The 16502-nt window shown below is 33.6% G+C and overlaps 2 protein-coding genes across 3 annotated transcripts in view; one reads left to right on the top strand and one right to left on the bottom strand.

Moving 5' to 3' along the window:
- Positions 1-1489: 1489 nt before the first annotated feature.
- On the top strand, positions 1490-11460 carry LOC106129678 (monocarboxylate transporter 14). 2 transcript variants are annotated; one of them, XM_013328300.2, is made up of 6 exons: positions 1490-1593; positions 7024-8179; positions 8384-8932; positions 9156-9371; positions 10066-10351; positions 10609-11460. In XM_013328300.2, the coding sequence occupies exons 2-6, from the start codon at positions 7094-7096 to the stop codon at positions 10791-10793; spliced, it is 2322 nt and encodes a 773-aa protein (XP_013183754.2). In that variant the 5' UTR covers positions 1490-1593; positions 7024-7093; the 3' UTR covers positions 10794-11460. The 2 variants fall into 2 exon arrangements, with proteins under 2 accessions (XP_013183754.2, XP_060804643.1); XM_060948660.1 differs by having other exon boundaries at positions 1516-1535.
- Positions 11461-12012: 552 nt separating this feature from the next.
- The window catches only part of LOC106129565 (ras-specific guanine nucleotide-releasing factor 1), a 32464-nt gene continuing 27974 nt past the window's right edge, over positions 12013-16502 (bottom strand). The window contains exon 32 of the mRNA XM_060948661.1: positions 12013-16354. Within this exon, the coding sequence (XP_060804644.1) occupies positions 16208-16354 (147 nt within the window). The 3' untranslated portion in view covers positions 12013-16207. The remainder of the gene's footprint in view (positions 16355-16502) is intronic.

Below are 16502 nucleotides of genomic sequence, written 5' to 3' on the forward strand. Positions count from 1 at the left end.
GTCTGGCAAAGACTGAAAGGCCTCGTTCAGCCGCCCGACTCGTAATAGAATTGAGATTCAAAGTGGCAGGTTGCTAGCCCATCGCCTAAAAAAGACACAGATCAGACAGACAGAGAATCAAATTACCTATAATATGAATGTTTGTAGATAAAAGTAGTGGTAAATTAGTTTTTTATCTGAAAATGTAGCTGTTAAGTATAAATAGTTATCTCCGTTTATCATCTTACTCGTAATTACCTAATTAATATAACATCTTTGTTAGATTAATGCCAGTTGCGCACGAGTGCATCCATCCGGAGTTAATTAGCATAACAGCAACAGCGTGCTTATGGCTACATTTAAAACCGTTATGCCCAGGCGAGCGGTATTCCTAAATTTATTTCGGGAGTTTAAGGGCAGCACATACTGCGACAGTTCCTGTGTCGTGTGTTACCGGATCTATTGAATAGGATCAATCAATATTTTTCAAAAAAATTCCATTTGTAATAATCTTGTATCATCGGTCAGTTCTTAACATTTAGATTTCAGTTCATATTATTATTTGTATTGCACCGTGAATGGTAAAGAAACAATTATCGCTTGCTTCGGAATCTCGCCATGTAGGTAGGTATGGGACATTTTTATACACCTCTACAGATACACATAATTCGTTACAATTTGTGATGCGATGCGTGACCATGACAAATAACTGTATTGTAAGTTATTTTTAAATCTTAAAATGTGATTGGAGTCTTTGAAGAAAAATCCAATTTGACAAACCTTAAAATGCGTGTTGCTTACGTTTTTTGGGAGAGCCGTTGTTAATATTTTTTCACATAGAAGAATTTCTCGTACTCAAATCTCAACTGAATTATATTAATATACCTAACTACTTACATTTGTTATGAAACTTACCTACCTTAAGTACCAAATCCAGGGTTGTGGGCACCGGCACACTCGGGATCCTCCCTAGAGAGGTGAGGATGCAACTGGAACTGTCTCCAGATCTGACTGACATCCTATAATGTTATTGGAATTTCTTTGGGTTAAATTGCCTGTCTGACTTCGGCCTTCCTGGCATGGGATTCTCTTACTTCATAGTAGACCGTATGAATCACAGATTAATAATACCTTATTGTATGAATGATTATATCAACTACTTAGTGAGGTTAAAGGACCTATCGGTATAAAAGTAAACAACTCACCGAAGTTTATCAGAGAGGCAAAGATTATATATATTACTGCTCCACACACTGTATTATTTGGATAATCGAATTGATATTTTTAGAAAACCCATCAGTCCCTGTGTGTAACCCTAAAATCACATGTGTTTTCAATCATCATTTCGGCGCCATCAGTATGCGTGCCCCCTTATCGTTCACTGCCCGTTGTATGGTACAGTCAACAGCATATTATCTTACCCAAATTTACTGTTAATTCGACTCTTTTACCGCGTTATTTAGCTCCATGCTTGGTTACTTGATATGCGGTTGACTGTACGCGTATCGCCACGAAATTATCAGTGTATTGACGATGTTGGCGCTACCATGACGCCGGTTCGTGCTCGTGGTTTTATTTACATAGTTTAGTTAAACTTGTATGGGTCGCCAGAAGGTGCGTGATTGAGAATTGATAAAGTTTTGTTTGGTGAAGTTGTCGGTTAAGTTATTTATGGAATGTTCGTTTTACCCTCGTGTTTCTTTGGGCTAATGAACAATTAGATAGTCAAGCGTGATGTGTTAATTGATACGCAAAATTCAGGAAATTTGTTGCGTACAGTTATTCAATCGTTTGTATTTAATGTACTTTACTCTATTGGTAATAATTTACTAGTTAATAAAAATACCGAAACGTTAATAATTTATACCTATTTTGGTACTGATACTTTCTATTATTTTCTACCAGGTAGTATGTAGGTACTGAGTCATTTTTCTTTTGTGGAACACTTAATTTCAATTTCTAATTAAAACCTCGTGTCTCTTACGATAGTATTTAACAAAACATATTAACAATTTTCTTTGTTTTTCTTATCTTGTGCCTAGTTGTTACCTGCCCTATCACCCGCTAAAGCCTATGTTAAACAAATCGTGAACAAAATTTTATCAAAATCGATACAGCGGTTTAGCCGTAAATACATAACAGACAGACTTTCTTATTTATAATTTACTTAACTCTAATAAGGAAATATACGAAAAACATTGTATTTCAATTCGTAAAATTTTACAAACATACAAATATCTCTTCCGAATGCGAAACCTAACAGCATACAATTATAACACGAAAAATTACGTCATCCCCGCAAATTCACACAAGTGTTACTACCTACTGAATGAATGTCAGCTTAGCTGGTCGTATTTGTCAAGGCCACACGGGTGATGAAGTAATCAATCAACTACAATTATACCTACTTACTTTTTTAACAGTATCCGTATAATTCGCGGCATAATTTTTTTGACGGCATTGATAGTACGATCCAGAATTGAATCCAACAGACTTACCCAATCCATGATTGTGGCCTAAAGGCGCGCGCCGGACTCCAAACGAGTGAAGAAGCTACCGGGAAGGAAGAAGAAGCTGTTGACGAATATCACGCTTCATGTTGTCAAATACTACGCCACGAATTAGTGAAGTCTTCAATCATCAAAATCAGACGGGAGTCTTCGTGTAACACGAAGCGCAACCTCAACCTTCAATTTCAATAGTATTAATTTTATTCAAAGAATTCGCAGTATTACATTTTTATGCGTGAAATTCGTCAACAGCAATGGATGGATGATGAAAAAATTTTGGTTCTCTATTGGATTGCATATAAATATTTGTCCTAATATAGTTACGCATCGTAGTTTTACGCAGAAACATCAATACGCATTGTAATCATTAGGCATAATTTTTAAAGCATAAATACAAAAAGCACAAATACAAAAACCATATCCATTGAAACTTCTAATATCAAGTAACATAAATAGTTAAAAGCATAATAATAAATAAGCATCATTCCAAAATCCATAAAAGTATTATCCTTGTTATAAATAATGCGCAATGCATAAAATGACACATTGAAAAGTTGCTATTAAACAGGAAATTAAATGTTTGTATGCTTTGGCATTTTTGGAAGAGTCAGATATACCAATATACTTTGACGAATGGAAAATAACAAAAACATCACCAACAGGTAAATGATTGTATGCCTACATAGTTTAGTTTTGTCCGAGTTGGGAACGCCTTATTAAAGTCGGTTCTGGCACTCGCCGGCCGCTACCGCGGCACGCTCGCTTCGCTCGCTCGGCTCGTGCGGGGGGTTCATGTCCACCTAGCCACGCTCGTCGCTTCGCTCCTCGCTAACCTAAACGTTAAAAAGTTGTGCTGTAGGTAGGTATTTGACGTACGTATATGGTGTAATTTGATACGTATTTTTTCTTCCAGAACCAATAGCGACGTGGTTTGAACAATATTATGTGTGGGGTACTTCAACTTCTCCGCCACAATTTCCACCGGCAATATGGAGTACACACCAACTAACCCAAGAAGATATACACATTTCGTGGGGAAACACCATCCCCAGTTTTATTATTTAGCAAGAAAGATTACCCAAGAGATAACACACCAAATCACAGAAATTGAAAAGAGGCAACTCGGAATAGCACCACCTAAAAAAAAGAAGAAATACAGCGATAAACTGAAGCGTATTGACATAATTATTAGTCAGAAAAATGATTATACAAGTAAAATTGATTTCCTAAAAGCCATAGCCAGTAATCTAAACCTCAAATGAATGGATATATTAATAAATATATATTGCATGATATATATTTAAATTTAATAATATGTAAAATATTAAATGATTGAAATAATAATATATCATGATAACTTTGAAACTGTGTTTTATTCAAATGACAATTATGACAATTAAATTATGACAAATAATGAATAGTCCTAAGAATAATATGAATAATGTGCATTAGTCTAAAACAAATTATTCCAACACAGAATATTCCAATAGAGTATTGTGCCTAAAAAGTAGTAGGCGAAAATATTACTATGCGATAGAAGTACTATGCCAAAACCCTTTCGGCCGCCATGGCAACTAAACTTCGCAACCAGTTGAGAAAAAGACATTTTCATTCTTTGTCGGCAACCAGTTATGAATAAAGATTTTTTTTTCTTTATAAGCAACTAGTTGCCAACAAGGAATTTCTCAAAAACACTAGTTGCAGTATAAGAATTTAATTTCTTCTTACGCAACAATGTAGTAATGTCCTCATCGAATACAAACACTGATCAATAAGTACATAGATTTCGTACTAGCTGTAGCCCGTGACTTCGTGAACGCTCAAACCACTACCTACACCACGGAGGCGGTTATTGTCCCTGTTATATTAAAACAAATATATTTTAATAGTGTTCATTTATTTATATTAACTGAGTGACTTAAACCGCTAAAACGAAATTGCAAAAGGGCTAATAATCTCCAAACAGTGACCAACAGATATCTTTTTTTCTACTAATTCACTCAACGCCTGGTCAATCTCCTCGTCAATTGCCTTATACTCTTTATTCTTTTTACTTTTAATATTTAAATCATAAGATTTATATTCTGTTGACAGAATATCCAATAATTGTGGCAACGTTGGATATTTTCTTCCAATATATCTATTAATTTTCGCATGCCATCCTTCAAGGCTATTATTAGTTCTTATATTTTCGTTACCACAAGAGCAAGACATCATCATTTCATTTTTCTTTATCCATTGTTTATTAAAGTATTTATTAAATTTTTGCAACCCGTCAGATGGATTTCTAGGGTTTTTGCTCATAACATATTCATATCCTTTTTCTATGTATTGAACAGGAAGACGAGCTAAACCAACGCACCGTGCAACATGCCTCTTTTCGGTTCTTAATTTGACATTTAAAGCTTTTGCTTTTTTCCATAAGCAACGATTAAAATGAAAGTAGCAGCCTTTGAATATAATTTTTGGAAATACTTTTTTAATTGCATTTATTGCTGCCACTTCGAAATCAAGGGTTATTTTTTGGGGGTTCCAACCGATGCTTGTCTTGATTAGGCTGAACAAAACTTTGTATGTTTCTGTTTTTTTATCCGGCAGCAGAGCAAAAATTAAAGGAGCTACTGAATTGTTATTCTTATTGTATCCATGTATTGAATATAGTTGATAAAATCCTTTCGGACAACACTTAAAAGTGCCGTCAGCGTAAAAATGATGATACTTATTCATCTCCTTTCTGTTTTCATTAGAACAGAACACGATGATTCGTTTATCGTCATCCACGTAGTCAGCAACACAAAAATTTTTATATTTAGTGGGTACAATAAAATCATGACAATTATTAAAACGTGACTTTGCAACGCCCAAAACTTTGTTTCTTTCATTATATAATCCCGTCTTTATGTTATTAAACTGTGGTATTTTATTTATAAATTGAAAACCGTCGTTTTTGAGTCCTTTGACAACATCCTCATACTGTTTTTGAATCGATATAAAATTACAACTGCTCCTTTGCTTCAAGTCGTCCATCTTTTTCAAAATTAAATTTTTTCCAATATCAGCTTCACAGTCTGCGTCATGTTCCTTTGTTATTTTAATTATTTCATTTCGTGCATTTATGGTTAAATTACCTCTGCATCCATTTTTAACATAGCATTTATAAAATGAGTCTCCATTTTTATATATTTTTTTACGATGATAACGGCGTCCTTCATGTAATATTGATACACCTCCTCTTCTTGTAGTTATATATTCTACTGTAGAGGAATTTGGATATATGTTTGAAGTAGACATCACAATGAAATAAAATTCGTTTTTTTTCAAGCGAGGCTAGTTCGCGACAAAATATGTGTACTGACTTGACAGGGAAAATTAATGACATATTATTTAATTGACATATATCAATTAAAAGGAAAAATAATCCTGGCCAGTAATTCTAGAAATAGGATTTAATATAAGTACGGATTGACCGCAAAGATTGTCAACCCATTACTTCCCATTATTTTTGACGCAACTTGTTGTCAAGAAAGAATTTTAAATCATTTTTCACAACTGGTTGAGAAACTCAGTTGCCATGGTCGATAAAAATTTTCTTGGTTGGCAACTAGTTGCTTACAAAGAAAAAAAAATCCTTATTCGTAACTAGTTGCCGATAAGGAATTGAAATGTCTTTTTCTCAACCGGTTGCGAAGTTTGGTTGCCATGACGGCCGAAAGGGCCAAAACATATTATGCGAAAACAATTATGCGAATCCATAATAGTCTAAAAAAAAATAGGCGAATGAAGAGGATCCCAAAATTTTGAGTGTGCCAACTGTTTCTCTTTTCACGCAGATTGTAAAAGTCAAGATAAAGGCTTTACAGAATCTTAATTCCATCAGCTATTGAGCTGAATTAGATGACTTACCCACACATACCTATGATCATGTCTATATCCTTTGTGGAGTAGACAGAACGAACAGTTTAAAAAAAAACTTAAAGCCCACAGTTCAGCTAAACCATTAAAGAAAAAGACACGAAAAGAACTTATATCTAATAAGTATCTTTGTTTTAATTAAACAAAACTAGACTAGCCTTGCTTAAATTACAAAAAATATTTTTGTATTTGGAAGAATAGGTAGCAATACGTATTTGTAGTTAGGTAGGTACCCACTATAGATAATTGTAATAGGTACCTATACGATTATTTAAAATACTCTGCCACTTTATCACAATAGGTACCTACTTTATATTTGTCACTTGATTTGATATCTAACTTAAAAATTTTAAACTACTCAATTACTAATTATATATTAAATAATTATTTGTTTAATAAGGAACACATCATTTTTAAATATAAATATACTTACTTATATTATAAAATTCATGAAATAGTGATTTGTATACTTACTTAAATGAAGTACATCATTAAACTAATAATTATTTAATATATAATTAGTAATTGAGGAGTTTAATAATAATGAATGAATAATGAAACTTTACATTATAAAGTTCATTTTACAAATTTTTGTTTTGTTCTCATTGTCTTTTTTTTACAGATATGAGTCTGTGTCCTGAAAAATTGTAGCGTAATGAGTAGACGTCGAGCTACTTATTAAATAGATAGCAATGACAGACGGCAAAGATAATGAGTCGCCAGATAGAAATTCTCATAGTAACAAACACGAAGAAGACATGAATACAGTCAATTCATTAAAATCGGAAGAAAACGAAATCTTAGCACACTATACAAAAGAAAATGTTTCTCCTCCTGTAGAGAGAGTCAAATTTGAAGGTTTGGATGATAAGGATAGTATATGCTCTGATGAATCAGACAGTGAGAAACTACCGCCGATTCCCGATGGGGGATGGGGCTGGGTAGTTGTAGTTTCAGCTTTTCTTGTATCAGCTTGCGCCGATGGCTTGGCTTTCTCATTTGGATTATTACATGAAGAATTTACAAATTACTTTGAAACAACACAGTCAAAGACGTCTTTAATTGGAAGCCTTTTTATAGCTACTCCACTTTTAGCCGGGCCAATAATGAGTGCATTGGTAGACAGATATGGATGTAGGATCATGACAATGATTGCAGGTATCCTATCGACAATTGGCTTTCTATTAGCTGCTATAAGTAATTCCGTAGCAATGCTTTGTTTGACTTTCGGATTTATGAGCGGTCTTGCCATGGGTATATTATACGTTACAGCTGTCGTATCAGTTGCCTTTTGGTTTGATAAAAGGAGAAATTTAGCCGTGTCACTGGCTTCGTGCGGCATCGGGTTCGGAACTTTAATTTACTCTCCAATGACGCAATATTTTCTACAACAATACGATTGGAGAAATACTGTTATTTTATTGGCTGGCACTTTGTTAAACATGTGCGTTTGTGGAGCTTTAATGAGAAACCCAGAGTGGCTGAAGATAAAGATGAAGAGACAACGTAAATTATCCAAAGCTAGATCGAGGCGATCATCAAGCGGTGGTTCAGTTTCCTCGAGATCAGTAGGAGGCGAATCTGTGTATCTGGATTCAGAGGAACTCAAATCTTTATTGAAGAGCGGGAAAAGTCCTGAATACATTTTAGCTACTCTGGCTGAATCTATTGCTGAAGCCGAAAAGTTAGAAAATACAACTCAATTGAATGCAGAACCTACATATAAGAGAATGCATTCCGCTATTCATTTACCTACATTCGTTCAACAAAGAGAAAAAGTAAGTTGAATTAAAATATATAAACTTAAATAACTAATATCTGCAAAATATGTGTCTACAAAAAGCCGTGACGATGGCCAAAAAGGTTCAAACACTCGGCTTGACTATATAATGCCTCGGTGGACGCTACAACTAGAATTTATTTTTACACCTTATACCTACTTAAAATTCATATTGACGTTAATTTGAACATACGTTTTTCAGGTGCCAACAGAAGTGATAGAAAAATTGATGAACAACACCCAACTGTACAATATAATATTAGAAAATTATCCAGATCTACTTACAAGGCGGAAATCTGAAGCCTACATTAACACCGAAAGAACATCAGAGGAAACAACTAATGAGACACCTAAATTACCAGTGCAAATCAAAATAAAGAAACCTAAAGATGATTCTGAACTTAATAAAAATAGACATGATACCGCGAAATCTGGAGACGGTGAAAATGAATTTACAGAAAATAATAAAGATGAATCAGCGCATGTAGAAAAATCTCGAAATAAAAGTCACCATCATCATCACCACACTTCTCATAGAGATGTCAAAGATCCTCCTCCATCAACTAACTGGATAACAAGACAAATTTCTACAGACCACCACTATCTTAAAGATATGCCTTTGTACAGGAATACCATTATGTATCGAGGAGCAATGATGAATATTCCAAGATACAAATTAAGAGCCTCATCCTTACCAGACATATATAGAAATTCCATGTGGTCAATAGGTTCTGAATCTGATGAGGAAATGGTAAGTTGTTATAGAACAGATTAAATGTTTTGCTAAATCTGAATGTTTGACCGAACCAGCGACGCGCGTACGTTATAGGTACCTAACAATAGTCGTAAAAACAAACATACTTATTGATTAATTTTCATTGCTAATAAATAAATAAATAATTTTGCGAAAACTCTGGTGATTTAATACTTATTTGATTGCCGAACTAATTTGATACAAATTTTACTTTTTTCAGCGCTGGTATCATCATTTCTGGGACACGGTCAAAAACACCTTTGACTTTAAGATGTTCACCGAGTTTCACTTCCTCATGTTCAACCTGTCTTCCCTGATTCTCTCCGTGTGGTTCATCGTGCCGTACTTCTTCCTGAAATCTTACATGACTGAGAGTAGTATGGATGGCGGTGCCATGATGATCAGTATTATTGGAGTCGCTAGTGCGATCGGAATAGTAAGTTTTGACAAGTTTAAATAAGTATCAAAATACTTTTATCATAACACTTAGTTAGTAGCTAATTCCGAAAATTCTCTTTCATTCCTTGGGCTGAAATTATTTTCAAAGAAAATTAACTTGAAATCCGTAAATAATAAATAGGTAAGAGTTATTTTGACGATTATAATATACAGAAATGTTTAACTTTTAATTTAATATTTATATCCATAATGTTCTTTTTCGTGACTCAATCTTTATTTGCGCTCCCATCTGGTTATTGTTTTGTCAGTTCATGGCTGATAGAGTATCTACTTATAGATTAATAAAATCTATTTGCAGCCGACTTCTGATTTACGATCAACGATTAGTATATCTCCATGATTTAATTTTAAAAATAAAGTACAAATTACTGGAAAAACGAAATAGAGCATTCGTGAGGATTTCTCGATTTTTCATATCTAGGTAAAACGCACTAATGAGTACCTACTTATTATTGTTTTTTTTTAAAAAGAAGCATTTGTAACAACATTGCTAACGGCATTAGGTACTTAAAGTAATAGTTTCTACTGCCATGAAGCGTGCCTGGCCAAAATCATATTTCGGATTCGGAAAATTTAATATCGCTTTTGAAGCCAGAATTCATAACATAATTCGATATAGGTACTAGCAATAATAAGATAACAACATTATTTGTTTCTTTTTACTTTTGCAGGTTGTCCTAGGGTGGGCTGGGGATCAGCCTTGGGTCCATGTGACGAAGACCTACGCTATCTGCCTTACCATATGCGGTCTGTCTGTTGCTGCCTACCCCATCTTCATCACTAACTACTGGGCCCTGACCGTAATCTCTGCCATCTTCGGTCTATCCTTCGCCAGCTCCTACTCTTACACACCAGCTATATTGATGGAACTGATGCCAATAGATCACTTCACTATTGCTTATGGACTGATATTATTGAGTCAAGGGATTGGCCATTTGGTGGGACCGCCTATTGGGGGTAAGTTATTTTTTAATAAAAAAATATTTATTTTTCTTATTATTCTACCATCAAAATTTGAGAAAAAGAATGGCTGTGACAATTGAACGGACAGACGAACATGACAAAAATAAGTATTAAAATTCTGTTTTTCCCATTTGGCTAGGTAACCTATCAATGTATTGTCTTATGACCACAAAGTTAAATGCTCTCTGGTCTCTGCTAAATAGTAATACTTACTTAAAAGCAAAAACGTGTTAAGAATGGTTGCTTTGCAGGTATGCTGTACGACTTGACTGGTTCCTGGGACCTGACATTCTACATGGGGGGACTGTGGTTGGTGATCTCTGGAGTGTGCATCGCTGTTATTGCCTACACGGACGACGTGCGCATGTGCGGGAGAGCGCAGCTACTGAAGGAGGCCGAGGCGGAGAAGACTGAAAGCGAGGCTGTAATAGTATAGTGAAGAAGGATAAAAAAGAAGTAGTGACTGTACTAACGATGAGCAAAGAAAATAAAGCTAAGCAAGTATGTTATTGTGAAGTGAAGAAGGATAACAAAAGAAGTAGTGACTGTAGTGACGATGAGCAAAGAAAATAAAGCTAAGCAAGTATGTTATTGTGAAGTGAAGAAGGATAACAAAAGAAGTAGTGACTGTAGTGACGATGAGCAAAGAAAATAAAGCTAAGCAAGTATGTTATTGTGAAGTGAAGAAGGATAACAAAAGAAGTAGTGACTGTAGTGACGATGAGCAAAGAAAATAAAGCTAAGCAAGTATGTTATTGTGAAGTGAAGAAGGATAAATAAATAAGTAGCGAGTGTAGTGACGATGAGTAAAAACAGCTAAGCGAGTCTGTTTTTGTAGTAAGTAGTGATAAGAAAGGATAAATAAGCGAAGTAGGAGTGTGAAGTGACTACGTGCACGGAAATCTGTCACTGTATAGTGGAAAAAATACTTAAGCGACGCTGTTTGTAGGTAGGTATGTGGTTATTATGTTATGAATTTATATAACGTGTAAGTTTCTGATAAACAGATAGAAATAATGCATAAGTGACGCTATTTTGCTAATAATTATTATTCGAGTTATGTGTTGAAGACATAAAAGGGTATTAAACGTCATTGTGTTTTCCATGTCTGTCTTATTTCATGCAAGTTCGTTGCATTCAATCCTATACCTGTGTACCTAAAAAGATTATATAAATATACATATATACTAATGACCAGTACTTCATTTTGGAGTAGCCAAAATATTATTCCGGTGTATGTAATAGTGTGATCTGATTCCCATAAAAATTTTGCCCATATACACTTGTGGATGACGGCATTTGGGTTAAGTAAACACTAAAATAAATAAATTGCGTTATATTTTAACGACTTATCAGTTCAATACTCTCTGGACAAACAGTACTTATGATGGCAGCGATTTAAATGATGTTGTGGAATATATATGTATGATGATATGCCCATTTAAAATAAAGTATAACTCAGTTAAACTGAGCAAGTTATACCTCACTAAACTGAGAAGTTAATTAAAGTTTGCCTGGCTCTACATGAATTAGAAACATAGCCTTAATATATTTTGAACACTTTATATGACACACACATCTACGAGTATTATCGTCCAAGGCATCATTCATACTTTAAGGTAAGTATAAAAAAGAACAAGATTTTTCCTTCAAAGTTATTCATCAAATTTCATATATTTTGGCACAGAGTAAGGAAATACGACAAACATCAATGAAAACAGATATGTCAATAAAACTATAAACTTTACAATGATAACTTTATTGTGAAGAAAACAACAATTGTTTGAGGTCGGGTCGTCAACAACAACAGCCACATGAGCAACTAAATACTGTATACATGTATGTTAATCAACACATCCAATTAATTCTAATCTATTTTCATAACGTATAACGATGGGAAGTAATATTATATAACATTCTTATCATCGCATTATTTGAAGTAATCATTGAGGACATTCATAATCTTAGTTTAGATCTTTATACGGACTAACCTTTGTCTGTTTTTAATTCAATAACATTTTTGCTAGGAATACAAGAGTTTTGATCACATTTTTCAGCATAAAAAGGATGTAAATTATTAAAAATGTATATAATAAATCGCCAAGAAATTATGTCGTATTTTAATGGTTCCGTTAATAATATACTTTGTCAAAAATATAGGTTTTCTAATTTAAAAACAGTAGTTTCTCTTGTTTACATTTATAATAATTAAGAACTGGCCAGGGAAAATATAATTCTAGGGATTTCCTTATTATTAATCGTGGAGGTAAATTAAAATTAGACTCAGGATAATCACAAAATATCAAAGTAACTCACCATTATTATTTGCCCATGTAATTTTATATGAGACACTCATTCTGTTTTAATATTCTGATTGACTTTAAGTACATTTTATAACAAAAATATTCTATTTTTAAAAATATTTTATTAATTTTTAGTAAATACCTACACTAAAATGTGATCAATTATTAATTTGCAAGATTTACACAAATATAAGGTAAGTTGTATCAAAAGTATTTTATGTGCTTATTAGCAAAATAGATTTACAGAAATTACAATTCATAATATTTATACTGTATCTACATAAAAATATAATAATTTATTTCTCTGTGTTGTTCTCTATTACATTTAACTCAGGATTGTTATACTTACTAATGATACAAATATTTAAATTAGACTTAAGTGTTGAGCGTCTAGATTTTATAACATTTAACAACAATTCTTTATAGGTACGATAATATTTAGAATTTGTGAGAAGAGGTAGTTCAGAAGAGATATTCAACATCCATTACGTATTTAAAAAATCCTTATCCATTTATTCATAAGAGATTTAAAATCGAAGCGTATTAGTACTTTATATTTTCATAAGTTTCATAATGATTTAAATGTGAATAATATTCAAATTATTAGCTTATATTCTATTTAATACTTACACACAAGAAAATGATAGGTAAAGAAGGAAGACAATATTTATAAAAGGGGGACAAATCTTACCCTATTCAATGAACAAAATTTAAACCTAATTTCTCCTAATACATAAATTTTGACAGCCTTTTGAAGTGTTAAAACCTTTTCAAAATTGTGCATATTTAAGCTTAAAGAGGAAAATATTCAAATATTTTTAATCATTTCGGTAAGTAGCAACTTAACTACTTACCTAGTAAGTGATATTTTGAATTTTTTACATAAAATTGAATTTATTAACATTATTGAAGATGGAAAATATCTTCAGCTCTTGGATCCTAGTAGGAAGGATTTATTAGAAACTAGCGTCTATTTGTGGCTACACTTTTATGGAAAATTCCAAATTCTCCCTTCCTTCTTTATTATATCTAAGTATCAACATACCATTTTTATCGAAGTCCGATTATTATTGGTTTGGATCTTGCACTGATAGATAAGCCAGTCATGGTTTCTTTCTATTAATACATTTAATATGTAATATTACTCATTCTACAACATGTAGGAGCCTAACATTCATTTTAACACTAACGTTAAATGTCATAGAAAAGGACGTAGAAAAAGACTTACAGATCAAACTATTCTCACTTGAAATCACGTTAGGTTTCATCAGACTGTGGACACACTTCTAAAACTAACAAACTAGTTAAAGTTAGTTTTTTCCGAGTCCAAATCAGTCATGAAATATTGACGTATTTATAAAATTCGATTAATTTTCATATAAACACATAATCATGAATTATTTTCCATTATATTAGTCAAAATCCTTAAAACAAATTAACTTAGGTTTGGTACATAGGTAAGTTTTTAAATAGATAAAAGTACCAGAAGCCAAGAAGTACCATCACGGAGCTATTTACAGTCTGTTGAGATTTTCTTATTTAGAACTCATTTCCAATATGATCTCTTTATTTTACTAGTCCTAGTTACCACAATAGGCGGGGTTAATCATTTTAACCTCCTTAGTCTAGCAACTAATTTGCCCGGCACCTAATTTGGCTATACTTAACTACTTAAAATGTAATAGAATAGAACTTATTTTTTTTTATTATCAGGTTTCGGCTTGAAGCACGTCTCTAGCCATAAAATAGGTATGTTTTATGTATTATTAGGTAAAACGATCTAGCACGTTTTGTGCATTTTTCATTTCTTTTTTGTTTTATATTGCATAAAATTTATCTTTAAACAAAATTAACAATAAACAATCTCTAACAATACACGTATTATATTAAGTATTTATGGGGTAACTTACGAGTATAAACTTATGATAAATGTTAACTAACAAGCACAAGGTACCAACAGCGAAATATAAAGACATTGTATAAAAGCAGTCGAAATCGCATCAACAACCATAGGTAACAGGTAACAACCACGTCCACAATATATTGAAACATTTTACCGAATAATTTACTTACTTACTTGACTGAGATCAAAACACGACTAACTTATTATTAGAGGAAATACAAGAGTGGGCCGTCACCCAAACGGAGTCTCCAAAATATTAAGTTTTGTCAATTCGGATGTGTCTTGCCACCCCCGTCTTTAGATACGTATAGTTAGCTCTTAATTACATTATTGAGATGGCTACCTTACCATATACCTATAAAATAAGTAATTATTTAAATAGGTATTTACATTTTTCCCACTAACGTGTTCTTTATCTAAAGTAAAATTTATCTACAACAACAATATTATATTAAATCTGAAATAATATTATGTAGAATTTTGTTAATTTCGAATTAAATATACATGAAATTATTTTATTCATTCCTTTAATTCCTGTTTAATCACTTTAATCTTTGCTACTTAGAATTCAAAGAAAACTATTGATAACATGGACAAGTCACATAATGGCTTCAAGTGATATGTCTCATGAATTCTTTAAATAGTTACCTAATTGACGAAGAAATTGTATAAAAATAGAGTTATCAGGAATTCTTTCACTTTTTAACAATTTATAATTCATATTCATACAATAAATTTATGCAAAATAATTATATTCAAGATACTTACCATTTTATTATTATTCTCACTTAACAAGACTCGGAACAAGGTAAAAGTTAATTTACATAATTAAATCTATGCTTTTTCTTATAAATTACACAATATCGAGTTTAAATATGTAGGAAAAAATTATTTTTGTATTTTTGTTAATTTGTTTAGCTTAGCATAAAATTTTATGTTTCCGACAGATTGTAAGGGGGTTTTAAGTTTAGTAAACGACATTTAAATTTGAATTGCGACACCATTGATTTTGAGGGACTGATAAAAGGAGTTATTAAGGACCGCGCGCCTAACACGTGGGCAGGGTTTTAGAATAGGGGGCGCCGCTTCTTCTGACCGAATAATTTAGTGTTATGTTTAGTGAATTGTAATAGTGTTTTTGCACCACCAATGTTTATAATTGAAACAGCCTCACTCCTCTTATGTGGCGCGGGATAAAAGTGTAGCTTAACGGTCAATCTAACGCTATATCATACCCTAATAACGTACATATTAGTTTACTTAGCAGGAACAGTTTGTCCGCAATAGTGCAAGATCTGCCAACGCTAGAAGGCAAAGTTACTATTAAGACAGCGTCATCATCATTTAGAGAAGAGTAAGAAAATCTCATTGGCAATAATAGCAACTAACGTGAAATACACACGGCGCCACCAGGCGGACCCGGCGGGCGCGGCAGAGTACGAGTGTGAATGTCAGATTAAACCATTTTTAGCCCAAGGCAATTAAAGGAAGTAGGTGTGGCGAGCGAAAATGAAGCGAAATGTCAATGTACAGACAGAACATAACACCATACTCGTAACAAGTCTGTAAGCACTCGTGTGTCGCGCGTCCTTAGCGCTCGTGCCGCAGCGGCGCGAGCGCGGCGAGGGACGCGCGGCGCCGGCGCTAGGAGGCGGGCGACGCGGGCGCCGCCGAGTGCGAGTGCAGCCCCGCGCCCGAGCCGCGCGCCGGCCGCGGCTCCAGCTCCAGCGACAGCGTGTACTGCCGCTCCTCGGGGATCACCAGCGACCGGTCCAGCAGGAAGTCGCATACCTTGCCAAATCAATCACAGGAACGATCATGTAACATTCATACGTCAAGTCGTGCCTCTTCTCCGGCGGCCTAAGTGGAGACTACATATTTCTACTTTTCACAATCCTTGCATACTTCTTTCGCTTCATACACGTTCATAACAATGCAA

This window comes from Amyelois transitella, chromosome 16, assembly GCF_032362555.1.
Source record: "Amyelois transitella isolate CPQ chromosome 16, ilAmyTran1.1, whole genome shotgun sequence".
Taxonomy (NCBI): domain Eukaryota; kingdom Metazoa; phylum Arthropoda; class Insecta; order Lepidoptera; family Pyralidae; genus Amyelois; species Amyelois transitella.

Excerpts from the sequence above, each read along its gene's own strand:
- LOC106129678 (XM_013328300.2), top strand. The coding sequence starts at position 7,094 with ATGACAGACGGCAAAGATAATGAGTCGCCAGATAGAAATTCTCATAGT. Across the intron at positions 8,933-9,155 it reads CTGAATCTGATGAGGAAATG|CGCTGGTATCATCATTTCTG; the intron begins GTAAGTTGTTAT and ends TACTTTTTTCAG. Across the intron at positions 9,372-10,065 it reads TCGCTAGTGCGATCGGAATA|GTTGTCCTAGGGTGGGCTGG; the intron begins GTAAGTTTTGAC and ends TTACTTTTGCAG.